General features: G+C 41.8%; 1 protein-coding gene across 1 annotated transcript in view; it reads right to left on the reverse strand.

Annotated features, from left to right (window-relative positions):
- Window positions 1–15,127, reverse strand: part of LOC109936967 (gamma-aminobutyric acid receptor subunit gamma-4-like) — a 107,177-nt gene extending 92,050 nt beyond the window's left edge. The window contains exon 1 of the mRNA XM_048604863.1: window positions 15,066–15,127. Within this exon, the coding sequence (XP_048460820.1) occupies window positions 15,066–15,068 (3 nt within the window). The 5' untranslated portion in view covers window positions 15,069–15,127. The remainder of the gene's footprint in view (window positions 1–15,065) is intronic.
- Between the last annotated feature and the right edge of the window lie 1,240 nt (window positions 15,128–16,367).

Consider the following 16,367-nt stretch of genomic DNA (forward strand, 5'->3'; position numbering starts at 1 on the left):
AGAGTAAATAAAAATTACTGTAATATTTCAATAGTACAGTTCTCAATGCATCAGCAAATGCTACTGATTCAACAAAACCTCACTAACTTCAACTTAAAGTTTGCAGATAGTTTCATGACTTTCTACAAGTGATAAAATAGTAAATACAACCAAGATCAAGCCTAATCGAATTCACCATGTGCCAAAGTCAGGGAGATGACATTCAGTCCTCAGGAAGCAGTATTGATTCTATCTGACTCCCCCACCCAGGATGAAGTGGATTATACAGCGCAGGCCCACTCCAGCTCTGCTTTACACCCCAGTCTGCCAGTGGGGGTCTCCACCTCTTCCCCCGGTCACTCGTGGCCCGCAGGCCAGGCTTTCTGAAAGGGCTCCAGGTCAGCATTGGAGGCCGCTAAGTCAGTGATTCAGCCTGCTTGCTGGCTCACCACTATTTATTTTGAATAAGGACAGCATGGGTTCTGACCAACTGCTTCTCAGAAATTAATGGACAGTCAACAAAAAACAAGTACAAAAAGATTCCAAAAGGTCGCATTCCCATAAATACTCTCCCCCCTCCCATTCTGCAATTTCAAAGTAACACAGTACATCATTGAGACCTCACCTTAAAATATGAACAAACTCACAACCTTCTGAGACAAGACCCTACAAAAAGACAAGGCTGAAATATTTGAATCCATCTTCAACCAAAAGCACTGAGTGGAAGCAGCACCTGAGGTTCTCAGCGTCACAGATGCCAAGTCTTGAAAAAAATTGGTTCACTCCACATGATATCAAGGAGTGGTTGTTGAAGACAGTTGGTACAGTAAAAGCTGGAGGGTGGCAAATGTCATTCCCTTGTTCAAGAAAGGGAATAGGGATAATCCTGGAAATTACAGACTAGTCAGTCTTACTTCTGTGGTGGGCAAATTATTGTAGAGGATTCTGAGAGATAGTATTTATGATTATTTGGAAAAGCACAATTTGATTAGAAATAGTCAGCATGGCTTTGAGAGGGGCAGGTCATGCCTCATAAGCCTTATTGAATTCTTTGAGGATGTGACAAAACACATTGATGAAGGTAGAACAGTGGATGTGGTGTATATTGCTTTTAGCAAGGCATTCAATAAGGTTCCCCATGGTAGGCTCATTCAGAAAGTAAGAAGGCATGGGATTCAGGGAAATTTGGCTGTCTGGATATAAAACTGGCTGTCCAATAGAAGACAGAAGGTGGTAGTAGATAGAAAATATTCAGCTTGGAGCTCGGTGACCAGTGGTGTTCCGCAGGGATCTGTTCTGGGACCTCTGCTCTTTGTGATCTTTATAAATGACTTGGATGAGGAAGTGGAAGGGTGGGTTAGTAAGTTTGCCAATGACACAAAGGTTGGTGGAGTTATGGATAGTGTGGAGGGCTGTTGTAGGTTGCAACGGGACATTGACAGGATGCAGAGCTGGGCAAAGAATTGGCAGATGGAATTCAACCCAGAAAAGTGAGAAGTGATTCATTTTGGAAGGCCAAATTTGAATGCAGAATACAGGGTTAATGGCAGGATTCTCAGCAGTGTGGAGGAACAGAGGGATCTTGGGGTCCACACCCATAGATCCCTCAAAGTTGTGACCCAAGTTGATAGGGTTGTAAAGAAGGCATATGGTGTGTTGGATTTCATTGGCAGGGGAATTGAGTTTAAGAGCCATGAGGTTATGCTGCAGCTCTATAAAACTCTGGTTAGACCACACTTGGAATAGTGTGTTCAGTTCTGGTCACCTCATTACAGGAAAGATGTGGACGCTTTAGAGAGGGTGCAGAGGACATTTACCAGGATGCTGCCTGGACTGGAGGGCAGGTCTTATGAGGAAAGGTTGAGGGAGCTAGGGCTTTTTTCATTGGAGCCTAGAAGGATGAGAGGTGACTTGATAGAGGTTTACAAGATGATGAGAGGCATAGATAGTGTGGATAGTCACAGACTTTTTCCCAGGGCGGAAATGACTATTACTAGGGGGCATAATTTTAAGGTGATTGGAGGAAGGTATGGGGGAGATGTCAGAGGTAGGTTCTTCACACAGAGAGTAGTGGGCATGTGGAATGCGCTGCCAGCAGTGGTAGTGAAGTCAGATACTTTGGAGACTTTTAAATGACTCTTGGATAGGTACATGGAGGATAGTAAAATGTAGGGTACGCAGGATAGATTGATCTTAGTAGGATAATAGGTCGACACAAAATCGGGCTGAAGGGCCTGTACTGTGCTATACTGTTCTATGGGCCCTGACAACATTCCAGCAATATTACCAAAGGCATGCTCCAGAATGAGCTGCATCTCCAGCTAACCTATTTCAAAGCAGCTACAATGCTGGCAACATCTCAATAAAGTGGAAAATTACCCAGGTATGTCTGAGGCATAAGAATTCACAAGAATATCAATATAAAGGGTAATCAAAATTTAGACTGTATGAGAGGCATATGTGGATTGGTAGGGAAGTGGACTCTGATTGTAGAGATATTGCCATGGAGAACGTGCCAATAATTCTGATTGGACGTTAACCATGATGTTTAATTAAATTTTACACCAGGCAGGTTGGCTCTGATTGGTTAGGGTCATTTCCTGGCTGATTTCTCAGGGCAATACCCTCTTCAAAATAAAAACAGCAGATGTTTGATATCTACAGGAGAGGGTAGATAGAACCTCATTTGAAGATCCCATCCAAAACATGAGTCTTCTGATATTACAGCACTCCCTCAGCAAGATACCATAATGGGATGTGGTTCTCATGTCCTGGAACAGGAGTTGAATCCCTGATCTTCTGACTCTGAACTGACAGGGCCACTACTGAACTGACACTAATAACATACCCATGAGGTAAGGAGCAATCATGTGAACTACTGAGAGACTACAGCCTGGGCAAGTAACCGAAGGAGAGAGACCATGGTCAAGAATAAAAACAAGACTATGATTGAGCGAGTCTAGGCGAGGTGGAGGTGTGGAAGTGAAAGGCAGGGCACGAAGGGGTGGTGGGAGGGTGGAAGTGGTAGGGAATGCATAATGGAGGGTAGAGGGGTCGTGGTGGGTGAAAGTGAGGGGTTAGAGAGAGACAACCGGTGGGGTGTTAATCTGTGGGTTACAGCACCTCAGTTGAGGGGAGAGGCTGAGGAAGATAGCCCCTCATGGTAACCTCAGCCAGGAAAGAAATTGAACCCATGCATTGCAGAACATCTGTCCAACTAACTGACCCTCTTGGCTCTCAGTTCTACAGTGGGTGTTCACCTTGTCCCCTCAGCCAGAGATACCAGACTCATATTACTGTTATTTTTCTGTGCCATTTAGTGCAAACACAAAACCAGAACTCTCATCATGGTTTTCAGCAGGCTTCCATCCAGTCAAAAGGGAACATTGCTCAGGGAGTCCCAGCATAGTAATTCAAGGACAGTGTCAGATACCAGTCCAGGATTTGGCTCAGGGCAATCAGAGTCAGGGTTCTCTGCTCAGAAGGCATGAGAATCATAGAATGGAATCTCTACAGTGCAGAAAAGGGTGTTCAAATGAATATGTTAACAAAGTCTGCTGTCATTGTGTGTATGACAGAAACAGCGTAGTACATTGCACCATTTTATAAGTGTAGTTGTATGTGCCCCACATTGAAAATGCATTCTCTGGCTTATTGGGACCTGAATGATGTAGACTATGGTGGGAAACATGATGGATTCACGCGAGGTGTAGGTTGACAGTGGGAAGAACTTGCTGTAATCTTTCAACTAAGTTCTGGGTGTTGAGGTCAGATTCTTGCTAGGCAGTAGCGACTTGTCTATTTTGGGAGATTATCACTTGTTAGCGATCCTTATCAAAAACACATTTTGCCTCATTAAAATGTGGCTACCAACTGCTGTAAGCAGGCTAGACATTGAGAATTCTTGACACGGGAGTCAAAGTGGGTACCTTGCAACTTCAGTTTACTGCTCACTGTAAAGGAGCTCCTGGTTGAACACGAGGCACCAACATCTCAGGGCACACGCATGGGCACTGGCCACATTCACCCCACATCCATAGACATTGACATCTGACATGCACCAGCCTTTAAAGATGGCATATCACTAACCAACTTACAGGATGCTTCTGCACCTTAATGTTGCACCAGTAACTTTCATTGTAAAAGTGCGGCAAGGATACTGTGTACTCAGAGACACAAACCCAGCTCAGGACTAGACCTGACTGCATCTCGGCACTCTTCACTTGTTCTGTTTGCACTCACTCACTTTGAATCTACCTAATTGCTCACAGCATCCCTCCCTTGTCTTGTCTTGTCTTGTCTTTTTGCACCTTGTCCCCTAAGCCAGAGATGCCAGACTCATATTACTGTTATTTTTCTGTGTCATTTAGTGCAAACACAAAACCAGAACTCTCATCATGATTTTCAGCAGGCTTCCATCCAGTCAAAAGGGAACATTGCTCAGGGAGTACCAGCACAGTAATTCAAGGACAGCCTCAGGTACCAGTCCAGGATTTGGCTCAGGGCAATCAGAGTCAGGGTTCTCTGCTCAGAAGCCATGAGAATCATAGAATGGAATCTCTACAGTGCAGAAAGAGGCCGCTCAGCCCAACAAGTCTGCATTGACCCTCTGAAGAGCATCCCACCCATACCTGATCCACCCCCATAACCCCACATGGGGGTTTTTATCATGGTCAATCTACTCAACCTGTACATCTTTGGACTGTAGGAGGAAACCATAGCACCCAGAGGAAACCCATGCAGACATGGAAAGAATGTGCAAACTGCACATACAGACAGTCACCCAAAGATGGAATCAAACCCTGGTCCTTGGTGCTGTGAAGGCAGCAGTGCCAACCACTGTGCCACCATGTCACCCCAAAGGGCTGAATGTCAGGCAGCCAACCACCTGCTTGATATTTTCTGCTATGTTACGGGCTGTTTTCCTCATGGAATGAGAGAGGGGTTTGTATTACAATTGCAAGTGGATGGCACAGCGATTACCATTGGTGAAGTTGGGGAGGTCTCCACTGTGAGTTACTAGGCAGTGCAGAGATGTACAGGGTTAAGGTATCATGGGTCAAGATGGGTGAGAACAAGTGGGGAAAATGTTGCAGAAAGCAGCATTGAAAGTGGTAGAGCATTTCCCTTCGGGGGAGGTGTTTACAGCAGTAGAGATGGAGTCCAGCTTGGCATCTCGTCTACTCCCTGATTTATTTCAGCCTTTCTCCAACTCCTTTTGGCCTTAGCTCTTCCCTGGATTTTGGTCAATTCCAAAAGGTGACCACAATAAGGAGCAGCTGCAGGGAATGGTCTAGAATACAGTAGATATTTTACAAATCCTGAGTCTGTGAGGTTTTAATAAGCAGCAAAGACTGAACTGGCTGAAAGCCTTTTCTCTAGAAAAGTGTATTTGTTCCATTCACATGCTGGGTATTGAGCTGATTGATCTGACCTTAAAAATGAGGAAGACGTTTGATAGGGTAGCCATAGGAAAGAGGTGAAATCCTCTTGCGGTGAAATCTGGATTGGAGTATGGTGGTGGAGATATAAGAGAGTTATTAATCAATTCCGGAAAGAATCCGAGAGAACCTGTATTGTTTGGACTGACTAGCACCGGGAATCATTGAGGTGAATACATTTCACAGCTTTAAGGTGAAGCCAGTTAGACACCTGAAGGAGAAAGGAATAGATGAACATTTGATGCAGTGAAATGAAGCTGAGTGAGATGAGGAGCAAATGCAAAATATTCTTGTGGAGAACTAAAACAAGCATCAGCCAGATGGGCCAAATGACCTGATTACATGCTATATTGTTCTGAATAATCTTTGTCTTGGGCCAGAGAGACTAACATTCAAAATTCACGTCATGAAATGAGTTCACTGGGAAACATTTCTGTATTTTGCAGTTGCTTTGATGCTGTGTTGATGAAAATTATATTAATGAAAGAGGAAGAATGATTAAGTCTACCTCGGAGTAATCCTATTACTTTGATGCTGCTCCTGCTAATCATTCAGGGGCAATTTACCACCAGTCTGCAGTGGTAAAGACGGAATGTATTATCTGCTTTAATGAAAATGGGATGTTTAATGTGTGGGCTTCAAGATTAATAATGAGAAAACCACTTCCGCTAACACTTGAACGAGGTATCAAGAATGACTATCACAACATTCCACTACTGAGAAGTGGTTTGAATTTAAAACATGTACATTTACCTGGGAGCAAATTAGCCTTTCTGAACTGTGAAATCTCTTCAAACTGCATCCAACTGCAGCACTTGCTTTTCCTTTCCTCCTATATCCTCCAGGCTTCTAAAACTTCACTCTGAGCTGCACCCTGACCACAATGAGCAGATTGATGCCCTTGTCTCTGCTACATTTTGCAGCTCCCCCTCCAAACCCTCACTGGATTAAACATGAACCTCCTCAATTTTGCTATAAGCAACCTGAGGGTGGGAGAAATTGTAGGGGTTTTAAAACATTTAATGTCCTGCTTCCATTTTTCTTAACATTTCTGTTTATTGTTGGTAATGAGATTAAAGGCTGTTCAACCACAGAGGACATGTGGTAATATATCCAGGAATATGTCCTAGCAGAGTTGGCAACTCTTACTGGGAGTACGTAGCTCAAGTAGAAGGAGTGAGAGAGGATCGTGGGGAGAGGGGCTACAAGAGACGAAAGGTTTGAACAATGCTTCAAAGTCAGGGAAAAATGCTAATAACAGCATTTGTTGCGAAGTAGGCAAGTAAATATAGGATTAATATTTGACCAGGAGCAATTTGCCTTCATAAACTTTTATCTACGGCTGTTTCTAAGTCAGTATGAGCTTCTGTGAAATCTTTGGAGCATCCCAAGTGACTATGGGCCTTATCTCCTTATCCCACCATGCAGATTTCTCAATGCCAATGTTTCAGCCAACATTCAGTGTGTTGATTATTACAGTCCAATAGTTATTTCAGTGGGCTCATATTCAAGTGATAAATACATTTTCAAGTATTTGGAATCGTTATTCAATGATGCAACCACATGACTGTGAACAATTAACACCAGCTCCATTCTAACCTGCCCATGAAGATAAAACAATTGATTACCACAATGTGACGAATCACTGTCAGAAGTCAAGACGTGTATTCACTCTACAAGACAAAATTTTGAACACAGACTAGATTCTGAGTTGAGACATTTGCCATCATTTCTAGACCCTTAACCCTAAATTCAATCCCCAATCCTTTGATTCCCAATTCCCGACATCTTAACTCCCTGACTGAAGCCCATCCTTTTAGCTCCTTAATTCTCCCATCAGAATCCATTCTTCTGTTGCATTATTCTCCCATTGAATCTTTTCTGTCTAGTACCCTAGCATTCTCAATGAAAACCACCCTTCCAGATAATTTACACAATGATAATAAATTGTCTTATTCACATGGAGAGTGTATCCTAATATGTACTATGTTCACCCATTATTCCTTTACTTTCAGTCTGCAATGGCTCTCCTTCCAATTCTAATTGGAATTTAAATTTCTTATCCTGTTTTTCAGAATCTATCCATGTTCCATCCTTATTTCTGTAATCTCCCTCAGGAATACAACCTGGTACTGTCCCTGTGAGCAAACTGTAAACCAAACAAACCACGTTTACTGAATGACCCCTGAGTGAACTTGTACAAGTTTCCACTTATAGGTCTTACTTTAATACATATCATGATCCTTGTAAACTAAACATGAATTAACAAACAAATTACAGTCCGTCAACCTATAAATTATGAATAGATTTGTAGGTAAATTAAAGGCTATTTCGTGAAGTTACAGGTATTTGTATTACCCCTACATAAGTGTAGTACCATGTGTAATCTCATCATTTTTTACTTTGCCTCCAGAGTACAGAATCATTCACTTTTCCCACTTAATGGATTTGGTTCTTGAGACATCTGGAATGATAGTTCCATTCCACCTGATGCTCCTAGACACAGTCTTCACCAAAATCAGTACATTCCTGCACAATCTATTTATTCAGATTCACCAAAGTCTTGATGCCACAGTTTCCTCAGAGACTCCTTAACAAGACTTCTTTAGTAAACCTGATTAAGCGAGCACTGACAGAGCTGAAACTTGGCTAATTCACAATCTGTCTCCAACCTTGTTTAACTGCATTATACAATTAGCTCCTTGCAAAAGTGTCTTCTCTTTTGTTCCCTGTTACAGTTCTCCTTTGTGTCTGTCAGTCGAATGGGCTTTTGCATTTTAACTTCTGTTTGGTTGGTATTGTTTCCAGCTCAAGAACTGCCAAATTCCATAGATTAAACATCTTACCTTCAGGAAAATTACAATTGGTCCCCTTAGAATTGAGGCCAACACTTGAAATTCCTTTTCAATTATTCTTATAGCCAATTATAGATTGCACAGAAAAAGGTCAAAAACTCATCACAAACTGTTAAGTATCAGCAGTCATCCTATGCTGACTTCGTGAACTGCAACCCCTCCCCAAAATTTTAATTGTTCCACCTCTCAGTGCTGTGGATTGTCTGGAATCTTAAGTTCTGGAATTCTGCCCCTAAACCTATAGGGGTTTCTCTACCTCATTTTCCCCTTTTATGGCCCGATTTAAAACCTACCTGCTTAACAAAGCTCTTAGTCCCCGACCTTGGTAGGTTTGCAGCTTAGTGTCTGAATTTATCAAGTATCTCATATGAATTGCTTTGGGATGTGAATAATGCAATGCAATCACATCATAGTCAAGAGGTTATAGATTCACAATAACAGTCCAAAGACCTGAGGACATACTTAAGGCTGACACTTGAGAGAATGCTGGTTGTAGGTTATGACCTTCATATGTGATATTAAACTGAGGTTCCATCTGTCTTCTCCGTAAATGTAAAGAATCCATGGCACTTGTGGAAGATGAGCAAAGGTATTCACCCTCTAGGTGAAATTTGAAATCAGAAACCCCATTAAAAAATCAAGCTTAGCAGTCAGACCATCCATCAACAAGTTATCAGCAGCAACACACTAATTAGATCATTAGGAGATACTCCTGTTCTATTTTTCACCATCAGAGCTCAGGGTCACTAACACCAGGTGTTGTACTACAGTAAATTCAGAGCTACAAATGGTTTATGATACAGATCAGAGATCAAATTCAACTCATTTGTCCATCTGTCATCAGTGACTCCAGGGTTCATTTAGATACTAAGCCAGTTGTCAGTCATTGATAACATCCAGAATTTACAATGCAGTGTTGTTTAATTACAATCTAAATCTTTTTGAAAAGTCACTCCACCAATATATCTTCGACCACTGTTAGTTTGGAGTCATATCTGGTTAGAAATACATCCTTATCTACAATAAATATTGATGTCTTTTTAAATGAAACTGCTCTTCACAGAACCTTAATCATCATTTCCTATACAATGATAACGTCTAACTCAGAATCACAAAAAGATTGATAAACACATTTAACAAGATCTTTGTTTTTCACAACCGTAGGCTGCAATATGACACACATAAACAATTCACAAAAGATTTAGTGTTCTAATTTATTTAGAAATTAGCTTGATTGTGATTTCTCTTATATTGCCCTTTGATGTATGATTTTTTACCATCTGTGACTTCCAACATCTTTTGCTTTGTTGTTACATAACAATTCAATGAATGATTCTAAGAATGATTCTAAGAATGATTCAACGAGTGACACATAGGCACAGACACATATATGCACATGCATTGACATGCCTACCCTGGGGAGACAATGGCATTGTGGTATTATCACTAGACTAGTAATCCAGAAACTCAGCTAATGTTCTGGGGATCTGGGTTCAAATCCAGCCATGGCAGATGGTGGAATTTAATTTCAATAAGAATCTACTGATGACCATGAAACCATTTCCGATTGTCAGGAAAGAAAAATCTGGTTCTCTATTGTGTTTCAGGGAGGGAGTCCTCCAGAGAGGGAAACTGCTATCCTTACCTGGTCTGGCCTATGTGTGACTCCAGACCCATAGCAATATAATTGACTCTCAACTGTCCATTGAAATGCTACTAGCCCCTAATAAGCTACTCAGTTCAAAGGCAACTTGGGGTAGGCAATAAATGCTGGTCAGCCAGTGATGCCTTTGTCCCACAAGAAAATTTTTAAAAAATACACAGGCGTAGACAGAGACAAACTCAAAGACATTGAGATACAGACACACACATATGAGGCACAGAGAGAGTGAAACATGCACAAGCATGCAAAATTTCTCAGTTTGATGACAACTGCTCAGGTGATTTCTCTCTGAAATACAAACTTCACAGAACAGTTAGAGCAAGGGAAGGTATTCAGCCCATTTTGACCATGCTGGCTTGTCTTAGAAGAAATTCACCTCAGAGCCCTCCCCGCACACTCTCTCTTTTCAGATAATGATCCAATCCATTCTTGAAAGCTTCAATGGAACCTGCCTTCACCACCAGCATATCGGAACTTAACCATTCATTTGTGACAAGGCTTCTCCTCATGTCTCACGATGAGGTGACAAGGTTACTGCACGATAAAAGAGTTCATGTTGCAATGCTGTAGCAAAATAGTATAGATGGAGAAATGGCGAGCTAACAAGAAACAGCACAGGCAGCAATGGGTCAGTAAAAGTTATTTATCAGGTTAACAAGATGTAACAACTTCTGTGCCACAGGGATCAGTGCTGGGGCCTCAACTGTTTGCAATTTATAATAATGACTGGGCAAAGAGACTGAAGGTATGGTAGCTACATTTGTTGATGACACAAAATAGGTTTGAAAGTAAGTTGTGAAGAGGGCATAAGGAGTATGCAAAGGGAAGAATATAGATTGAGTGAGTAGACAAAAAATTGGCAGGAGCATAATGTGGCAAAATATGATCTTGTCCAGTTAAGAAGAGAAAAGCAACATATTGTTTGAATGGCAAGAGACTGCCGAACTCAGTGGTACAGGGAAATCTGGGTGTCCTGGGATACGATTAAAAAGTGTTAGTATGCAGGTACAACTAGTGATCAGAAAGGCAAATGGAGTGTTGTCATTTTGTTTTGATTCATTGCATTCCTGGTTAGGTGGTCAGCATTTATTGCCCATCATTAATTGTCCTGTAGGAGGTGGTGCTGAGCGACAGTGGTTAGCACTGATGCCTCACAGCACCAGCGACCTGGGTTCAATTCCACCCTCGGACGACTGTCTGTGTGGAGTTTGTGCATTCTCCCAGAGTCCCTATGGGCTTCCTCCAGGTGCTCTGGTTTCCTCCCGTAGTCCAAAGATGTGTAGGTTAGGTGGATTGGCCATGCTAAATTGCCCATAGTGTCCAGGATATGCAGACTAGATGGTTTAACCATGGGAATTGCAGGGTTACAAGGATAAAGCAAGGGGTGGATCTGGGTGGGTTGCTGTTCAGAGGGTCAGTGCAAACTTGATCGGCTGAATGGCCTACTTCCACCTTGTAGGGATTCTATGATACTTGTCTGAACTGCTGCTGTGTAGGGAGAGTACCATTAGTGAGAGAGTTCCAGGATTTTCACATATACAGCCTCAAGTTTGCTAGATAGTGTGCTGTAGATGAGAACAGATGGAGGTCATTCAGTTCCTCAAGTCTGTTACAAAAGAACAGGAGGATGCATCTTGAATTTGCTCCACCAGTTGATTGAATGAAATCAACATACACCTTCACTGTTGACCTTTCCCCTCATACCCCCATTTCACAAAGATTCTTGGCCAATGCTGAAAACTCCAATTGATCTCGAGCATCCAAAATCTTTCAGGGTCCAGAGTTTCAGATTTCTTCTCCTCTTTGTCTGCAATACATGTGTCCTGATTTCCTGCTTGCTATTATTTGTTACTGTCACATTAAATAAATGGTTGTTAAATAATTTTATTACTAGCTCATTGAATGGTGATTTCTTTTGATTATGTAAATCTCGTTTCTTTATTGATCATGACAGCCAACATCTTGTTGTTACATGTGTCTGATAATGGAACTGCTTTAAAATCATTGATGCTTTGGGACAGGCATTCACCATGCAGCTCCGAAGTAGCAAGATTCACCAGTCAACAAAATGCAGAATGGCCATATCTGGGCAATGTGTGTATAAAATCATAAGGCAAAAAAAAACCAAGGGCAATTTACCATTAAAGCACAGTATCTTCCTGTAGCTGATAACTGACAATGGTTGGAGCATTAATAAACTGAGCCACAGGGCCACCTGAACTCCTAAGTGAAATATAGCGTGACTGAAATAATGATCCCGATAAACTAAATTTGAATCCAAATGAGGAAGTTTAAAGTCTTTAATTGAGTTTGAACTAAAAGTAACAATGAAACTGTCAGACTATGTAAATGTTTCACTAATGTTCCTTTGGCTAAGAAAGCTGATGCCCTTCCCTTTAAATCTCAGAATTTCTACCTTAAATTACACCATTGGCCAATTCTATTCAATAATGTCATTGGTTACCTATTGGACTATGCTGCATTGTGGCATTACAATCTTTCCCTTTCATCTGTGAATTGTTCTTGGACTGTGATGGATCAACCGTTATTGGCTGTGGAGCATTAAGAAATATCACAGAGAATGCAGCAGCCAAAGGCTGCTGAGCAGGCAGTGATGGAGTGGGGGTTGGGGGGTGGAGGGGAATCTGACTGCATGGCTGAGATAAGGGGGAGATGGATGACTGAATTTGTACAGGCATTGTGCTGAAGCCAACAGAGTGAGGAATGAGCTTGCTGAGTAAGTTTTTGTAAGGTTTGCACTCAGCAATTTTCTGCACAGAAAGGAGCAGTGAGTAATCTGCTGATATCATGGTGAAAGCCAGCTCTCAACATCATCAAGGATGGACAACAGAAATATCTGCCTTACAGCCAACAGGTTCCATGTGAAATACGAGTATGTGGTTTGAATTCCTTTTGGGGTGGGTCCTGCTCCGTCAGCAGGAGTACGGCGGTGACTGCCATCTGAGCTGGCATACTGAGAGAGGGTAACACTTTTGGAAGTGTTCAGAAAGGTCTGGGTCCCACTGCAGAGAATTCAATAGAGGATCCAGGCCAACACTCCAGTACTGATAGAGTGCTGCTCTCTCTGAGGTGCCGATTTCAAATGGATTGTAAAGCTGGGGCTCCATGTTCAAGAAACAAGACAGGCCAGTTCTCCTGTGTCCCTGCTAAGGTTTATTGAGGTTGTAGACATGCTCACTGAGCTGGTGGGTTTGGTTGCAAACGTTTCGTCACCCTGCTAGGTAACATCATCAGTGCGCCTCCGGTGAAGCGTCAGCGTTCTGTCCCGCTTGTTATTTATATGCCTCAGTTTGTTGGGGTATTTGGTACCACTTCCGGTTCTGTTTCTCATTGGTTTGTACGCAGGGTCTAATTCAATGTATTTGTTGATGGAGTTCCAGTTAGAATACCAGGCCTCTAGGAATTCCCTGGCATGTCTCTGTTTGGTTTTAAAAGTTTATTGATTAACTGCAGGCTCTGTGACAAACTGAATGAAAACATGTTGTGCACTTTAAACACTTGAAATGTAGTCCACTCCAAATCCGTCCTGTGTCTTGAAAACCTGATTATTAGCCTGCTCCAATCCTATTGGAATTCATGTGTAGGGCTTCAAGAATGTTAAATGCAACATGTATCAATGGTGTTCTATAGCTGCCCATGCAAGTATAATGCTTCCTTGACTGTGTTATGAATTAGTGCTATTACATAAACATAGAAACGTAGAAAATAGCAGCAGGCCCTTCAAGCCTGCTCCACCATTCAATAGGATCATGGCTGATCATCCAACTCAGTACTCTGTTTCCACTTTCTCCCCATTGTCTTATATCCCTTTAGCCCTAAGAACTATATCTAACTCCTCCTTCAAAACATCAGTGTTTTGGCCATAATTGATTTCTGTGGCAGGTTATTCCATAGGTTCACCACTGTCTAGATGAAGAAATGTCATCATCTCAGTCCTTAATGGCCTACCATGTATCCTTAGATTGTGACCCCTGGTTCTGGACTCCATGATCATCAGGATCACCCCTCATGCATTTACCCTGTCCAGTCCTGTTAGAATTTTATAAGTTTCTACAAGATTTCCTCTCATTCTTCTAAGCTCCAGTGAATATAGTCCTTCCCAATCCAATCTTTCTTCATACGTCAGTCCTGCCATCCCCTGGAATCAGTCTGGCAAACCTTTGTTGCACTCTTTCCTGTAGGCTAGACACTGAATGGAAGAGTGCTATCTTCGTGACTTACAATCTTATGTCATTGTTAATGATGTTCATTGTTAATGATGTACCATGTTTTAGCCGGTTTCCTCTCTTCATTTATCATCTGGATTGACCAGCCAGAATTGACACCTTTAATAATGAGTTTACTGCTGCTCACCATTATTATTATGTAATTGGTTCAGTAACGTTATGAGAAAGAAGCACCCTGAGAATTCGTGAATAATTCCCCTCGCTCCGCTGTTACATACAGATGAAGCAGGAGTAGGCAAGTCAGCCCCTTGACCATACTGCACCATTCAATAAGGTCATGGCTGATTTGATCACTCCACATTCCTTCAATAATTATTAATGCATGCCACTTAACTCTTTTGGCCAAGACAATTAAAGCTTATTATTTTAAAAGAATATGCCTATCTTTTCTGCGTCTTTTCCTCTATTTGTTAAACAAGTCTTTCTTCCCTCCATTTCTCTTTGACTCTAATTATCTTTATTGAATGCTCTGTTGGTTCTGATAATCTGTTGGTCGCATTATTCAGCATGGCCTACAGTCATACCCATCAAGCCTGTTATCAGCTTTCACTTCCAGCAGCATACAGTGTAAAAATATTTTTAAGTTAAAAGCTCCAAATAAAAGCGTGAAAATAAAGCTGTCCTTCTTTATTGAATCCATGGCAGATACTGGACATGCCGAGTATAGTCGACATTGGACACTGTCTGATCCACGCTGAGTACAGAGCAGACCCTGGACACTGCCTGATCCGCACTGATATGGAGCAGACCCTGGGCACTGCTTGATTCGCACTGATACTGAGCAAACCCTGGGCACTGCCTGATCCACTGTGAGCCAATCTGAACACAAGGACATTCTTTCCTAAACAACCTTCTCACACCTTTCCCATGAGTTACTTACCATTTGGATAACAGATACTGGGCCAATGCTGTTCACATAAATGTCCACGTCAATAACAATTGGCTTTACTGAAAAATAAACAAAAAAAAACACATTATTAGAATTCGTAAAAGTGAAGATTGTACTTCAAGATTCTGCCACACGTCTATTCTAGGAAACCATGTCTGATTAAAATTAATGATGCATTTCAGTACCCCAGTTTGAGTTTGGAGGTGCTGGATTCACCAATGGCTCTCATGGTCCCCCCAACCCCACCACCACCACCCCGGTCCGCTCGCCCATACCCAGGTACTACAGTCCTACACTGTCAGAGTGCCCCAGTTTTGGTCATGATTTTTAACCCAAGCCATGTCTGCCTCAGGCAGATGCAACCAATTGTTGGAAAGAGAGCAAAAGAAGTCTAACTGGTCTTCTTGCCCATTTGACACAAATGGCTTGTCTGATGCACTGATGTGCTGGGCTTTCCTGTCATTGAGAATGGGTTTATCTGTGAGAAAAAAATAAGTCTCCTCATCTCTGTCGTAAATGAGCAACCCCTGATTTTTAAACAGCGATGCCTAATTTCCCTGACAAGAGAAACATCTTTTCCATACCTACTCTGTCAATACTTCTCAGGGTCTTATGTGTTTCAATCAAGTCACCTCTTATTCTTCTAAGCTCCAGTGGACACAGGCCTAACTAATCCAACAGCTCTTCATAAGATAACCTGCTCATTCCAGACATTAGATTAATGAACTGTCTCTGAACTACTTCCAAAGCATATACATCCTTCCTTAAGTAAGGAGGCCAATATTGTACACAGTACTCCAGGTATTGTCTCATCAGTGCCTGTATAACTGAAGCATAACCTCACTGCTTTCATCTTAAATCCCTTTGTGACAAATGATAACATTCTGCTAGCTTTCCTGATTCCTTGCTGTGCCTGCATTCTAACCTTCTGGGAATCATGTCCTAGGGATCATGTCCTAGGGAACCCAAATCTCTTTACATCTCATAGGTCTCCAATCTCTCACAATTTGTACAATATACTTCCTTATTGTTTTTATCTGCCAAAATAGACAATTTTACATTTTCCCACCTGTTATCGCATTTGCAGTTTTGTCAAATGAATATGTTTTACTCAACCTTGCTTTGAGACACTCACTCCATCAGCAATGGAATTATCTAGGTTTTGATGCAGAGGACAGTTCCCTAAATCTTGACATCTTGCAGGATTTGAATGTTCAACAGCAGTCTGTACTCATCAGGTAACAATAATTTTGGTTGCTCAGGAAACTAATTGCAAACAAGATGCTACCACCA

This window comes from Rhincodon typus, chromosome 14, assembly GCF_021869965.1.
Source record: "Rhincodon typus isolate 14 chromosome 14, sRhiTyp1.1, whole genome shotgun sequence".
Lineage (NCBI taxonomy): Eukaryota > Metazoa > Chordata > Chondrichthyes > Orectolobiformes > Rhincodontidae > Rhincodon > Rhincodon typus.